We start from the raw sequence: 15,610 nt of genomic DNA, 5'->3' as shown, positions 1-15,610 counted from the left end.
TGAAGAGGGAGCTGAGTGTAAAAGCGAAGCTCTCAATTTACCGGTCGATCTACGTCCCTACCCTCACCTATGGCCACGAGCTGTGGGTAGTGACCGAAAGAACGAGATCGCGGATACAAGCGGCGGAAATGAGCTTCCTCCGAAGGGTGGCTGGCCTCTCCCTTAGAGATAGGGTGAGAAGTTCGGCCATCCGGGAGGGGCTTAGAGTAGAGCAGCTGCTGCTCCACATCGAAAGGAGCCAGTTGAGGTGGTTCGGGCATCTGGCAAGGATGCCCCCTGGGCGCCTCCTGGGCGAGGTGTTCCAGGCATGTCCCACCGGGAGGAGGCCCCGGGGCAGACCCAGGACACGCTGGAGAGATTATATCTCTCGGCTGGCCTGGGAACGCCTTGGTATTCCCCCGGACAAGCTGGAGGAGGTGGCTGGGGAGAGGGAGGTCTGGACCTCTTTGCTTAGGCTGCTACCCCCGCGACCCGACCTCGGATAAGCGGATGAAGATGGATGGATGGATGGATGGATGAAACACGTCTGTCAAACTGAAGAGTGCAGTTATTACATTTATTGTTTTTATCTTTGTTTAAGTCAGATGTGATTTATAAAGACCAAACAATTACATCAATGGTTTTATGTCTTGCCACTTACATTTTTAATAGAAATGAAGTGTGTTACTGTAACATTACTGTGAGAACATGAAAATGAGTCATTGTCAATTTTGAGCTGAAATGCTGCATGTTTCACATTATTTGCTGAGAGTGAGTTCTCTGAAGAGACAGAAAACCCACTTAAAATGTCTAAGGTCATGTTAAAAAGAGTAAAAGTGCATGTTCAGTGATTTTTCTTTCATAACCCATGCTCATAGTTGAAGCTGATACTGAGAACGGCTGAAAAGCTGTGGTTATTATTTCCAGGAGACCACGAAGGGGATCTACCTGGAGCCATAATGATGCTGAGAAATGTGCATTTGGATCAAATGTAACTTCGAATGAATCTTTGAATATAAAGATCTAGGCTTTTGTCTTTATAAGTGCAAAACGAAATACATCAAAACATAAATCAGAGCATAAAAATTGTTCGATTAAAATTCAACTACACAGAGAAAAAAAAAAAAAAAAAAAAAAAAACTTTCACAGTATTGCTTGCAGATGTCTGTTAGCCTCTTCTATCACTAACACTAAACCACCAAGTATTAGAGCTCCAACATTTAGAGCTCCTAAAACAGTTTTAACATTGTTCCAGTCATGAGCTCTGCGTTTCTCCTCAGGACTTCTTGCTCCTTTAAGAAAAGAAAAAAAACAAAACATCAGTTTATATCTGATGTCAGGTGAAGCAACTATTTATGTTTGATTTAACCTTGTCATGCTCAGTCATTCAGGGAAGGCAATTACAGAAAGTTGATTCTGTTCATCTGGAATCAGATACTCTTACGTGACCATTTAAAATACATACAGTAGATTTTGTTTCTACTTTCCTTTAAACCCTCCATTTTCTCCCCTCTTTTTCTGCAGCACCAGCCAGTCAGTTTTTTTAGGTACTGAATAAATAATAAACTTGTAAAAAAAAAAAAGAAAAAAAAAGAAAAAGCCATAGCAAAAAAAGGAGCAGTGTTATCGTTGTCAACGCTTCTAAATAAGTGCACAAATAAATGCCTGGCAGCATTTCAGACTGGCTACCAAGTGGTTAGATTTGTTCTAGAGAGACTTTGTTTTAAAAGAAAAGTTTCATTACAAAGCACTTTGTTAATTAATGAGTGAACACCTTTAAAACCTTTAATAACCATAGTAGCAGCTCGGTGTGTCCTACTGTAGAATAAGGAGGGGATGTTTTTCTCATTATCATTCATTATTTTAAGATGGCATTATTAGTTCATTAGAAGTATATAACCAGCTTTGCATTAAACATAAATTGAAGTTTTTGACCTTACATTATCCTTTGCATTACAGTGATTGTTATAACTTTAGTTTGATCTTTTCTTACAGGTACCAGAATAATAACATGATTTTCCATTGCAGATGTAACCATGATCATTCCATACATATTGCAGTTCGTTGCTTATTCTAGAGTTGTGCTCAAGGTAATTAAAGGTTAAAAGCTACAGCCAGCGCGAGTCTGGCTGATCTATGGAGGGCAAAGGCTTTGAGCTTGAAAGGCCGCACGCGCTTACACAGCACTTATACGATGTTATTCTTGGTGATTTTGTGCTTAGTCATGTTTTAATATGTTTTAAGTAGAAGTAGCTGATCCAGCAATATTCATTTAATATTATATACTTGATTTAGAGCAATACACACTGATGGTCTTAACAAATGAAAGAGTCCTTGTAGCTGCCATGTTGTGTCTTAGCAGGGTACAGACGGTTCTAGGAGACGGGGGCAGTCAGCGTCTGCCCTCGGGAAGGAGACAATGTTATTCTTTGTGTTAAATAAAATTGTCAACATTGATTGTATTACACCTGTCACTACGCATGAAGGGGCGTTCTAATACCCTGATTTCATAAAACTATGGTGATGTGTTTTTTGAGACGAGATCTGAGACTGTCTGCATACAGTGTCCATCTCCCACGTGTGTGATCATTAAATCATCGTTTGACTCAACCCGACCGGACCAGTGTTGTTATTGTGGGTTTTTCCTCTGGTGTCCATCCCCAATATTTTGAACTCGTAACACTACCTTCACTTGGTTCTGGTGTTGTGTGGAAGCCATCACTGCTCACTGAATGAAGGCGAGTCACATTCAAGATGAAATTTTCTGTAGAAGCAGATTAGTTAGGTGTTAGATTCTCATCCAGGTCATCTTACAGCAGTAACAAAAACAAAGGCACAACAGGTTTGCATCTGGGGTTCTGTTGACTTACCAGAGACCTCATGCTCCCACCTCCTCAGCACCTTATTATAATCAGCAGCCAGATCACAGCGGTAGTTTCCAGAGTCTTCAGCTGTGACTCTGGACACACAAAGTACGACTCTTCCTCCTCTCAGGGCGTCTCTATCGATCTGAACCCGTCCTGCAAACTGCTCATGCTGAGACTCAGAGTCCTCCACTCCTCTGATCATTTTAAACAAAGTATTTCCATTATCTGAGAGGAAAACACACATCAAGTGAGCTAGAGACACGTCAGCTTGGAGCTGACGGTCCAGTCTGATGGTGATGTTGCTGCCCTCCTTGGCCTCATAGACACTCTGAGTTCGAGCAAATATACCTGAAGAGGAGACAGAGGAAGGTCAGGATTGTAGCTTTATTTAAATAAAAACCTCTCAATGTGTCAATGTGAAAACTCACATAAAGACAGAAATATCGAGATGATAATTTTCCTGTGAGGAAAAAAAAAGAAAAAAGGTGAGGACAAAGTTTTAGATTTTTTTTTTTTTTTAAACTAGGAGAATAAAAGTCAGACATAAAAAGTAAATGTACATAAAATGGAATACAATGAATTGGAAATGTCATAAAACTATATTTCATTCACAACAGAACACAAAAAACATTAAATTTTTAAAATGAGAAAACGCACAACTTTAAGAAAAAACAAAACACTATTAGCTGAATCAACATGTTTCCAAAAGTTGGGAAGAGACCATTTTTATTGTAGCATCAGATCTTCTTTTGTAACAGTCTATAAACACGTGGGAACTGAGGAGAGCAGCTCAATGTCCCAATCTTGTCTGATATAAGAAGCTAACAGTCCTGGATCCTCTCTGATGTATTATTATTTTTTTGCTTCTTTACGCTCTAAATGTTTAGAGCTGGTGAAAGGTCTCAATGGCAGGCAGGAAGACTTTTTTTATTGCATTTTATTGCATTTTTTAACGCAGTGAGGACCAGAACATTAAGGGCATTCAATGCTGGTTTTCATTTTTGTCCCTTGCCCACAGAGATTTCTCCAGATGATCAAAATCTTTCGATAATATCATGTACTGTAGAGTATTATGTATTTGATAACATTTAGGTCTTCACAATTTTACACTGAGAAACCTTATTCTGGAACTGTTTAACCTTATTCTTAAAATGGTGTTTTTCTTAGTTTAAACAGTTAATATTTTTTTCTATTTTCTATTGTGAATTAAATGTGAGTTTATGGGATATGCAAATTATTGCATTCATTTTTCTTTATACAGCTTTTTTAATTTTCAGAATTATTATTGTTATTATTATTACTACTACTACTACTACTACACACTTCAAGCCTATAGATTTAAAGCACCTGTTGACATCAGTGTGCAGTGCCTTGTCTAATATTACCTATGTCAACTTTTCTAACTCTTGTAAGCTCAGTTTTGAATGACGTTCCTACCTCTTCAGTCTGCTCAGCTTCCAGGAGCCAGGAGCTCCTCTCCATGAAAGTGAGCAAACATGTGACGATGAAGTTTTCCTGGTGAACTTCCTGAGTGCATCACAATCAAGGGCCTGGAACCTAGAAAAGAAAAATGACAAGCATGTGTTTTTTTTTTTTGGTTCTTCACTTCCACTAAATTTCGATTCATGGTGTTGACGTATCCAAGAATTAATCTGTTAAATGTTCCCCCACAGTCCACGATGAAGTTTACAAACTTGTTGTTTAATCAACGCAGGCTGTTTTCTGTTTTCTGCCCTTCCGATACATGGATTTGCCAAATAAAGAGCAGAGCCTCGTTTTAATCTAGTGGACTGAGAAACATGAATGTTTGCAAGTGTGGACCATGATGTTCATCTTTGGTTCTCCACTTTGTCATAATAATAGACAATAAAAATAGATGGATGGATCTGGATAAAAGGTTCTTCTTATGAAATATAATCGTATTTATAATATACGTTTATGAGAGTAATGCGGTTTTTTTTTTCCTTTTACACGATTCTGTTATTTCGTCAGGTTCATCAGGAGGAGGAGTTTGCTGGAGGAAACCTGTCAGTGAGTAGGTCAGGTTCACAGAGTCTGTTACTCAACTAAGCGCTTAATTTCACTTGTAGAACAAAAAACCAAAATTTCTTTCAATCTCAGGCTTAACAACCTCCCAGAAGCAACTATTATTAAAGCATTACACCGGTCATGTTTCGGACAGTTTCCATTTAACAGTCTGTCTTTAATTCACCTACAGTAACAACAAAATATTGAAAATCGCGACTCTAACGACACGGCGCTTTCAGATGATGTTTAAAAAAACTTCAACTGCGTCAGGTTTTATTTTGTTTCTGTTTCTGCTACAACCAGCAGAGCTGCTGGACCTTGTTGTTGCGCAACCTTAACTTAAAAACGTTAGTGTAAAAACCAGTAAAAAAACCAACAACAAACAAAAAACAGTTAACCTGGAACACAGGGCAACAGACGAAAACAATTTAAACACAAACTTTGATTTTTGTTGGGGAGCAGCTTTTAGTTTCTAAGAATCAACTAAAAACGATTCACTGAAAAAATATTTTTTTCAACCAGGAAGTAGCAGATTTAGAACTCGTGACAAAAACAAGGAAGGAGGAAGTGGAGTAATGCAACGATAAAAGCATATTTCACGGCTCAGAGTTGGTACAGATTTACCTCTGAGAGCTAAATAAATATTCGCAGCAAACAGCAGCACAGTAGTTCAAACAAAAAATATAGCTTTTATTTATTCATTTGAATGGTTTAAGACGTGAACTGCTCTTCTGTTTCCTCAATGCGCACTTTAAATGTCCACAAACTTCACAGCTGTGATCGTTCCAAACAAAAACCGACGAAGAAGCAAAGCCAAAACATTAACACTGGTTTAATAATACTTAAATCAATTAATGCGCTTCGTCTTCATTAGGTAGTCCAAACTTAAATCCTGCCGAGTTTTAGAATAGAATAGAATAGAATTCAACTTTATTGTCATTGCACATGCACAGGTACAGGGCAACGAAATGCAGTTGACATGTTTACATGTTGACATTAAATACGTTTTAAAGGACTGAACATGAAGACACAAAGAGTCAAATCAGCTTTTAGATACTCACCGGTTTAAAGGAGAGACCGCAGCGAGCTGTCCACTTCGTGTAACTTAATAGTGATGGTTCCAGCAACACTGATGCACGTATCAAGCTCACAGAGCGAAATTTGTCTTCTTCTTCTTCTTCTTTGTGTTTAACGGCGGTTGGCAACCAACGTAAAGGAGCATTACCGCCTCCTACCGTTCCGGAGTATGGGTCAGACAGTGAGTTTACAAGCTGTATCAAAAAAAACAAAAACAAAACAAAACAAAAAAAACCTATACTCTTAGCGAAATTTGTATCTGTGCTGTGTCTTTTTAAGAAAAAAGTCAGGTGATCGGCACAGCTGCTGTATCGCTCGTTGCCAAACTGTGGCTGTATCCCAATCCAGCGACCGCACGCTTCGGAGTACGCGCAGTACGGGTACTATGTACGGTGCGAGAAGTGCGGAAGTGCGAGGCTTGTGAAATGGGACGGTCTAGCCTTCGTCGCGCTGCTCAGGTTGCCTAGCAACCATGATACTACAGCATTGTTTGACATAAATGAAGGAGAAAAAAATGTTTTTTTGTTCGTTCATTTTGTCATGACATCACTTTGATTAGTTGAGTATCTGAGGCTGAGACCACGGGACTGTAAAACATGATTGCTGGCCTTTATTTCTGTACTGAACAGTCATTTCAAGATTAGTTAGTAAATAACAATTAGTTAATGTTGGTCATGAGACTAAAATCATCTCACTTTGGTAATGTGAATATAATATGGCCAATATTATATTTATTGTCAGATTATTATGATATTACAGGATATATTACAGCAGTGAGCTTGGACTCTGTGTCAAAGATTCAAGTTGCAGTTATTTATATTTCCTATCACCTTAAATCTTCACTCAAAGACAAGTACCTTTGACAGTGTATATATAGATGTATTATGTATGAGACAAATATTGTTCGTTTAATATGTTGGCATTAGATTACATTTGGCTCAATGCTTACATATATGTGTAAAAAGCAAATGTACGAGCTGTGATAACGGTTTCTGATAGAATGAAGAGTAGACTGATATATGAAATATTCCTTTATTGGGTGAGAAAATCAGACCATGTCATAACTGCTTTAAGTCATACAGAATAGATATCAGAGCCTTAAACAGGTTGACTTCTGCTAAATGGGTCAAACTGGGCAGAAAGTATACAAACACATAACATCCTTATAAAATATGATGTAACACTATAGATCAACTTACCTCAGAATATATAAAGCATATAAACAATTACAGCAATATGATGCAACAAACACAGCAGTTCTACTAATCCAAAATACTCAAAGCTTCATAGAACTGAAACAAACATTTATTTTTAGGTCCATTCTGCTGCTGATACATACTTTAGGTTTCTGAATATTACACTTGTTGCTGCCTTTCATAGTGTGTAACTTGAAGGCCCTGAGTACTTTCTCCCACACTGAAAACACTGGAATGATACAATTATTTGAACATTACCTAATAAGACTGATTCAGGACAGACAATTAGTTATTTTAAACTTTTCTAGCAGTCCTTCACAAACAGGGAACAGTCTGTCTATTCTCTCCATCTGTCAGCTGCTGCTGGCTCTTCCTACTCCTCTTCCTCACACACTGCTGAGTTTGTCCTGGTGGATCATCAGGGGTGCAAAGCCTCACAGATGATGTGCAGCAGTGGGTCCCTCAGTCTGTCCTCACTCTGGACACTTGCAGTTGTCACACATGGAAATCAAATGTGTGATAAGCTGCAGGATTCAAACTCAAGTGTAACTTATAAATACATGTTCATACTTTTATTCCACAATCAGAGAGAAAGAAAAGAGAGAGAGTGCAGGACAGACAGACAGGTGACAGTCTCAGGTGTATACACTGCTACAAACAGGAGGATTTAGTGTTTGTGTTATTACGAGTGCTAAACAAGAAGAGTTCCCAGATGGTACAGTGGACACATGTGTGACTCCTGTGATTAAAGCATCTTTCTTTCAGCTTAACGAGTGAACCGTCAGCTCGTTCAAACACACGTTAAAGTCCGTTTGGCTCGACACCACCGAGCAGAGGCAGCAATGTAACATAGCTAACATTAACAGTGCAGTGGATCCTGCTGGTGCCGTGATATTCAGGACTGCAAACCGAGCAGCATCACTGACTTTCAGCTTGTTGTGTTTGTGGATATATGACTGACTTTAATTATCCACAAAATCATCACATTCTCTGTAAGATTAAAGTCAACTATTGAACAGCGTATATTTTACAGTAAAGGCTTTAAAACCAAGTTAGTACAAACATCACTAATGTCACATAACTTTGCTGACATGTGGCCAACAGTAATGTTTTAATGTTCTTCATTATTAAACATTCACACATAAATAAGTGACATCACTCAGTACTTACTTTTGACAGTTCACTCTTCGGCTGCTCCCTACTGCCGTATTTTTGCGGCAAAATTATCCACACCCACCGCCGCGCTATGAATTGTGGGATATATGGGACCACGAAGCGTGCACCGGACCACGCTTGATATTTGGGGAAATCGACGGAAATCGACGGCATTTGGAGTACGCATTTGAAGTGCACTTCGAATTGGGACAGCCGTCGTCGCGTCGCTGTGACGTAATAGGTCTCAAAATGCGTACTCGAAGTGTGCGGTCGCTGGATTGGGACACAGCCAGAGTTTAAAAGGTACCGCATGCGCATCTGTCAACGGAATGAGTCGCCACCAAAAAAAACAAACAAAAACAAAATTATTCTCACAAAGATAAAAAAAAAATACATTTCTCTCCATAACAAAATGGATCCCGAAAGAAAAAGAAAAGTTTCTTTCGATCTTTTAACTGCAAATAAGGTAACGGTTTGTCTGACTTTGTTTCAGTGTAATCTATCACAATAGGAAAAACAGCAATGTGACTTGCAGTGTAAATTATTTATTTCATTTTATGCAGGTTAAATGTCGCATCTGTTCTGTGGAGCTTTCTTACACAAACAAAAGCACCTCCTCAATGTTTAGGCATTACAGTGCCAAACATGAAAATGAGGAGACAAACATACTGAGAATGAACACTGGTAGGCCTATATAGATATTGAGCAGCATTATCATCTTTTTATTAATATGCGTTTTATTATTTTGAACTCAAGCGTCTAGGAAGATTGACCAGGCAGTCCTGAATTTTATTATAAAGGACTGCCAACCCCTTAGTATTGTGGAGAGTGAGGGGTTCAGGGAGCTGGTTCAGGTCCTTGATCCATCATATGTTTTGCCAACCAGAAAGGTTTGTATAGACAATGTTTCATCAGGTAGCTGATGTTAAGTACTGCATACTGGTTTAACTTTGTTTCATCTTCACACCATCAAGGTATTGATAGCCAAAAAACATGCGGAGGAACTCGAACGAGTGGAGTGTGCTGCAGTAATTGCCCGCACAACATCTGAGCCACAGCCTGGACCTTCATCAGAGCAGTCACCTGTTCCAGCCAAGTTCACTATTATCAGATTATTTGTACATTTATTTTGATGCTAATGTGTACAAATTTTGAGTAGACGACAAAAACTAAAACGGCCATGCATATGTTATTATTTCAGAAAACCTGTGGCAGCGGCACAATGAAGAAGCTGGCAGATAAACCAACAATGCAACAGCAGACTCCATCATTGAGGTCCAGTGAGAGACTGAGAGAAACATTCCAAGATCAGAGGATCCTTTAACGTACTGGGGGAATAGGAAGACATCTTATCCGAACCTTTTCCACCTGGCTTTACAGTTTTTGTGTACCCCAGCTTCATCTGTGCCCTGTGTCGTGTGTTTTCCAAAGCTGGGGAAATGGTGTCAAAAAACGCAATAGACTGAATGCAAAAACAGTGTAAAAACTGTATAAACTCTGAGTCAGTTACATTTAAATGGGTAATATTACATTCACAATACTTTCATTTTAATTTCCACTTAATGTCATTCACAATACATTTTAAAGATGTCTACAATATTTGAAATGTCAAAGATATAAAATGATTCCATGGAAAGTACAATACCATCCATCCATCTTCATCCGCTTTGTCCGGGGCCGGGTCGCGGGGGCAGCAGCCTAAGCAAAGAGGCCCAAACCTCCCTCTCCCCAGCCACCTCCTCCAGCTTATCCGGGGGAATACCAAGGCGTTCCCAGGCCAGCCGAGAGATATAATCTCTCCAGCGTGTCCTGGGTCTTCCCCGGGGCCTCCTCCCGGTGGGACATGCCTGGAACACCTCACCCAGGAGGCGCCCAGGGGGCATCCTTGTCAGATGCCCGAACCACCTCAGCTGGCTCCTTTCGATGTGGAGCAGCAGCTGCTCTACTCTGAGCCCCCTCCCGGATGGGGTATACAGTGTATACAAGTATGACTAGGTCATTGAATCAGTGTCTGTTATGAGTCTCAAGTAAGTTGCCTGCAATGATATTTAAGGTCCAGCAGGTGTCAGTATGGAGCAAAACAACACTGTGTCGACACAGTATAAATACAGTTTGGGGAATGTGCTGAAACGCTTCACGAGGCTTCATCTACCCATCACTACAAATTAATAATTTAATGATCGACTGAAAAACAAAGTGACTCTCTGCGGCAGTGTGAAAGACTTCAACGAGGAAAAGGCTGCTGGTTACACTGAATGATTGCACCAGACAAGAGTTGACAGAGGAGGAAGGGAGGGGTGATGTATCAATCAGGGGAGAAAAAAACCTGCATGTTTACTAAAAGGGAAGGTTTGATTTTCAAGCAAGAAAAAACATGATATTAAAAATGCAAGTTATTTAACGAAAAAAGCCTATTGAATGGAGAGTTGTCCCATTTTGTCTCACATGGTTATCACACATAATTCTCTAAAATCTCTCCCCTGAATGTAAGACAAAAACAACATTTAAAAAAACCCTTTCTATTCATACTGCCCACACTATGGGCACAACATTCTGCTGTGCCCACCAGTGTTGGTCAAGTTACTTGAAAAAAGTAATCAGTAACCAATTACTGATTACTTCACCAAAAAAGTAATCCCGTTACTTTACTGATTTCTTATTTTCAAAAGTAGTTACTTAGTTACTTAGTAACTTTTTAAAAACATGATTACAACGTCATTGTAATGACACACTCTTGGAAAAACATCAGAAGTCAGAGGGATAAAATGCTGGATAATCATCAGAGTTTTACTTTACAGCTGTCTGTAAATGAACAGCTTCAAAATGAACTGTTAACAGCGCAATCAGGATCATTTTATTTTGGTGTGCTCAATCTTCAATGACCAAAGAAGGTCGTGTTTGTAACTTAGCTGGAGTTAGTACTGGAATGGATGTGGTGGGAGGGGTCCCTCATGAAGAAACGACTGCGACACATATGCAGGTAGCTAATGTGATGTAAGATAACTACAACCTCTAAAAGCAGTTACCTTCACTGTCTCATATCAGTATAATTTTATTTAAAGAGTAACTCCATGAATGAAGCATGTTTAGATAGTTTATAGTATTCAGCCTTTTAGACAAGTACTGCTGTTCGGTCTAGCGTGAGACCATCCGGTAAAGTTTTAAAATCTGGAAAAAAAAAAAAACGTTTGATGACTGGCTGATCTGAGGGCGGATCTGCCTCTAAGACCTCTGCTACCCGGACACCCAGGACATCTTTCCTCTCTTCACCCTTTAACATGTGCTAGAAGGTAATGTGACACGTCGCTGTTGTTGTTATTGCGTATTTGTGTTCAGAAAAAACACCTCCCTTAAAAAGCAGCGGGGCATAGTTTACACGTCAAATAGTGACAATCTGCAGTCCACCGGCATCCTCTAAACTGCGAATTTAGCTTAAAAAAATGAATGAAATTAAAAACGTTTAAAGTTCAGTTTAAATCCAGCTTCTCTGAAATGTATAATAACTCGAGTCACCTTCGTGAAATCATTTTGTTCGTCGTGTTTTTTAGATGTGTGTGTGATGAATTGGTGGGGAAGAAAAAGAAGGAAGGACGGTTCAGTTATTACATCAGCGACCTGTTTACGAGCCTTGCGCTGCCGGTGTTGTGCCAAAAAGTGATTGTCTGCCAAAAAGTGATTTCCAGTGTTTCTGTGTATTTTTTATGTGTAATATCTTTACGTATGTTCGTAAATAGACTTCGGTGAACAGGGGATACAAAGGGGTTACATAAAGAATTAAAAAATTATCTGTTTTTTAAGTATCTTTACAACTTGTACTTACATTATAACCAATCCGGTCCTTTATCCCCACTTAAAATATTTTTACAGAACTACTGTAATATTTGCTGCTATTTCTGCTGTCCTGTTGGGCAACTTACTCTTACAAAATACATTTTTAATGTTAATGAGATTTTTTTTACTGCATAAATAAAGGTTATATAAAAGTCGCTGCCAAAAACTGATTGCGGCTTGTATCTTGCTACACGAATGTTGTTTGTGGCTCAAGATGACTTTATGTCATCCATAAGGGATGCATTTGACATATGTTTAACATATTATAGCCCAACAAGTTACTTATAGCACTTTAAATATGAGCAATCGCTTTTTGGCAAATACCGGCCATCGGGTGTTGCCCGTTCTCACTCCCGGAGCGTAACATCCCGACGATTTGTCACGTCCCGCGGCGTTCCTGGGGAACGCGAAAGCGTAGCGTCAATTTGGGAGTGAGAACGTGTTGGCCATTTTTATATTGAGTAAAATATGCTTTTTGTCTCGTGCTTTAGAAAAAGAACATCATTATAATATTAATATAATAATAATTGTTAGGTATTTTAGTACCACGGTTAGCATTTACAGAAGATTGTTTTATACAGAAAAGAGTTGCTCAATAAGGCCCATCTACTAGTTGTTTTTCTCTTTCTCTGTGACCCAAGAATTAATGTGTAGGACTCACAAGCTGGTACCCCAAGGTCGAAAACACCACAGAGATGAGACCACTTCCTTACTCCCATCCTCCCTTTTTCTTTATCTCCTGGAAAAGGCTCGTTAAAGGCTAGGTGGTTCGTTTCAGAATTCACTGATGAAAGAACTCTGTATTCTATGTCTAGGAGTGTATTTTGCTGGGATGATCATAAATTGTAGCTGAGCTGATAAACTACACACAGGATACTTCTTTGCTCACAAGGCAGGAAGACGTTTCCTTATTTGGTCTGTACCGGTTTGAACTGGGAAAGCTGACACACGAACCTTTTTTCATCTATATAAACTGCTGTGTATCAAATAAACCTTTGAGTTGATTTGGGAAGGCAACCTGAAGCAGTCTGTGTTTCCTTGTTCTCCCAAGCTGCTCCCGGCGCTGTAACTAACCCAGCTGAACGGCATACCTGAGTGTTACTTTAAATAATTAGGAATCTTAGAAGGAAAGGACAAAACTCTGCTTATCGCTCACGCCACGGAGGAAACCCGGGATGGCAATTTCCTTCAATAATGATGATGCATTTCACAGAGCTGTGCAAAGTCTACAGACACTGGGAGATCCTGGAAGTGTGCCTGCAGGGTACTTTCCAACTCAGCTCAGTTTAGCGCCGTGAGGGGAAAAGTACATGCATGTTCAAATCCGGAAGAAACACCACGTGCTTCTATTTGTCTGTCAGTTCGGGTTATAAATGCTCATACTTCCTGAAACACTTTGAGTTAAAGAAGCGAAGAATTCACAGACAGACGCTTCTCCTCTGTTCTGAATGACAATGGTGAAAACGCTCAACTCAAGCCTTCATATTAACACTGCACTTAACGCCACTCTCTGTTCATTTTTCACACTATAGTTGATGCCTGGCAAAAAAACAAAACAAAAACAAATAAAAAAAACCCTAAATCACAATAGCTTATGAAACCGTAATTTTATTATTAATAGAACCAGCTGCCAGTTTGGATTGAGGAGACAGACAACAGTCCATTCAATCCAGCTTTATTTACATTTTTAAGGTAAAGACAAGTGGACAACATTTCTACTTTTAAGATTAGACTTTGCCAGGACAACTTTCACTTTCAACTTGCTGCCTGTACTTTAAAATGTGAAATATTTTCAGAGTAAATCAAAGTGCAGGTTTTTCTTCTGGTTGCTTTAATTGCAGAGGTTGTAGTTCATGTAGTTTTGGTCAGTCAGTGTAATAATCAGGATCATAAAGAGGATCAGATGTTGTAATGAGTGAATGAAGTCAGACTAGATTTTCCTTCTTCTAGCTGTACTGACTGACCTTTGACCTCATGTGTTGATGAGTCTTCACCTCTGTCTCCTCTCACAGGGAGAAGATGACCTGCAGGATCCTGCTGCTCATCATCCTCACCTCATGTGTCTCTGGTTCGTTTACAGCTTCACTTTATGAACTCCAAATAAAGCTCAACAACAGATTTGTTCCAGTTCTCAGTGTGTCTGCTCCTCTCTTTCCCTCTCTGTCTCCTCAACAGGATCATTTGTAGTCAATGTGACACAGACCTGCTATCAGGCAGAGGAGAACCACAACATCACACTGGAGTGGACGTTCACCACCAAACCTGACAGATCCTGGATCTACATTTTCATCATCTGTTACCTGATAAATGCTCATAAAGATTCAGTCCTGTATCAGGTTCATGAAGGTGTTGAGGTGTCAGAGTCTCAGGATGAAAAGTTTTCAGGACGAGTCCAGAGTGACAAAGACGCCCTCAGAGAAGGACGAATCAGACTTCAACTGTCCAAACTCAGGACTGATGACTCGGGTCGGTACAGATGTGAAGTGGAGACAGATTATGGAAACAACCTCCAGGAATGTCAACTCAGCGTCACTGGTGAGTTTATTCAGTATCTTTTTTTTTTAAATTTTGAGTGAAACAGCTTTCATGGATAACTGGAAATCTTTTTGTAAAACTTATTCTGATTTCTTTATTGTTGTTTTTGTAAATGACTGAGATTTATTTGGTGTCTCTGCAGGGCTAAAGGTCAGTACTAAACCTGAGAGAAAACCAGAGGCATCAAAAGCAACAAGTCAAGGCAGGATCAGAGTGTTGCTGCTTCTCTGCGGGTTTTTCTTCACTCTGTGTCTCTAAAGTTAGGAGACTTCCCCTTTTTTATAGCTGTGCTGCAGTTTGTGTAGTTGAACATCAATGAGTTTTGCAGCTGATAACTGCTTTCTTTGTTATGACTTTGATTTTTCAAAATGAAATATGATATAGTGTAAATTAGTGGTGCAACGGATCACGGTTGATCCGTAATCCGTCCCAATCCCACTCCACGGTTCGGCACGCACGTGATCCGAAGATTCGAAAAAGAAAAAAAAAGGTATGTGTATGGTGCGCGTGGTCGGTCTGTCAAGCGATAGTTATGGCCAGCGCTAGTGGTCCAAGTAGCGGAGCAGAGGAGTTTGCGGTATTTAAGGAGCCCTTTGCTGCCTAATCTAGGGATTGAAGAGTAACGCAATTTCTATTCTCCGTATGTCCTGTACATGTGGAAGAATCGACAAATAAAGTTGACTTTGACTTTGACTTTGACTAATCCAACCGGGCTAAAGCTATTACAAAAGCTACTGGGGTGTTTAGCTGCAGACGGGAGGTGTGCAAAACAAGAGGTTTAAACTATGATGAATGTGCTTGAGCCACGCTATGATATCCCCTTCGCGTCCACTTTAGTGGCAAGATTGTTCCAAGCATGTATGAGCAGGAAAAGATTTAAGTTATGGCTGAACTGTCCCAGGCATCTTCTGTTGCCCTAACTACTACAAATGGGTGGAGCTC

The 15,610-nt window shown here is 39.7% G+C and overlaps 2 protein-coding genes across 2 annotated transcripts; one reads left to right on the top strand and one right to left on the bottom strand.

Annotated features, from left to right (window-relative positions):
- Positions 1 to 522: 522 nt before the first annotated feature.
- On the bottom strand, positions 523 to 6,096 carry LOC309698476 (uncharacterized protein; the record flags this gene model as incomplete). Its single annotated transcript, XM_082520931.1, has 6 exons — positions 523 to 1,271; positions 2,666 to 2,743; positions 2,850 to 3,194; positions 3,275 to 3,306; positions 4,284 to 4,403; positions 6,026 to 6,096. 6 exons carry the CDS (start codon positions 6,094 to 6,096, stop codon positions 1,123 to 1,125), a joined length of 795 nt encoding a protein of 264 aa, XP_082377057.1. The 3' UTR covers positions 523 to 1,122.
- A 5,416-nt stretch (positions 6,097 to 11,512) lies between these two features.
- LOC309702737 (uncharacterized protein) lies at positions 11,513 to 15,268 on the top strand. Its single transcript, XM_082527367.1, has 4 exons — positions 11,513 to 11,592; positions 14,146 to 14,201; positions 14,309 to 14,668; positions 14,811 to 15,268. Exons 2-4 carry the CDS (start codon positions 14,153 to 14,155, stop codon positions 14,924 to 14,926), a joined length of 525 nt encoding a protein of 174 aa, XP_082383493.1. The 5' UTR covers positions 11,513 to 11,592; positions 14,146 to 14,152; the 3' UTR covers positions 14,927 to 15,268.
- Positions 15,269 to 15,610: the final 342 nt, after the last annotated feature.

The sequence above is a fragment of the Aulonocara stuartgranti genome (genome assembly GCF_965226115.1).
Source record: "Aulonocara stuartgranti genome assembly, chromosome: 3".
Taxonomy (NCBI): domain Eukaryota; kingdom Metazoa; phylum Chordata; class Actinopteri; order Cichliformes; family Cichlidae; genus Aulonocara; species Aulonocara stuartgranti.
Note: the sequence above shows the minus strand (reverse complement) of the source record. Positions and strands in the feature narration are given on the sequence as shown.

Excerpts from the sequence above, each read along its gene's own strand:
- LOC309702737 (XM_082527367.1), top strand. The coding sequence starts at position 14,153 with ATGACCTGCAGGATCCTGCTGCTCATCATCCTCACCTCATGTGTCTCT. Across the intron at positions 14,202-14,308 it reads CCTCACCTCATGTGTCTCTG|GATCATTTGTAGTCAATGTG; the intron begins GTTCGTTTACAG and ends TCTCCTCAACAG. Across the intron at positions 14,669-14,810 it reads ATGTCAACTCAGCGTCACTG|GGCTAAAGGTCAGTACTAAA; the intron begins GTGAGTTTATTC and ends GTGTCTCTGCAG.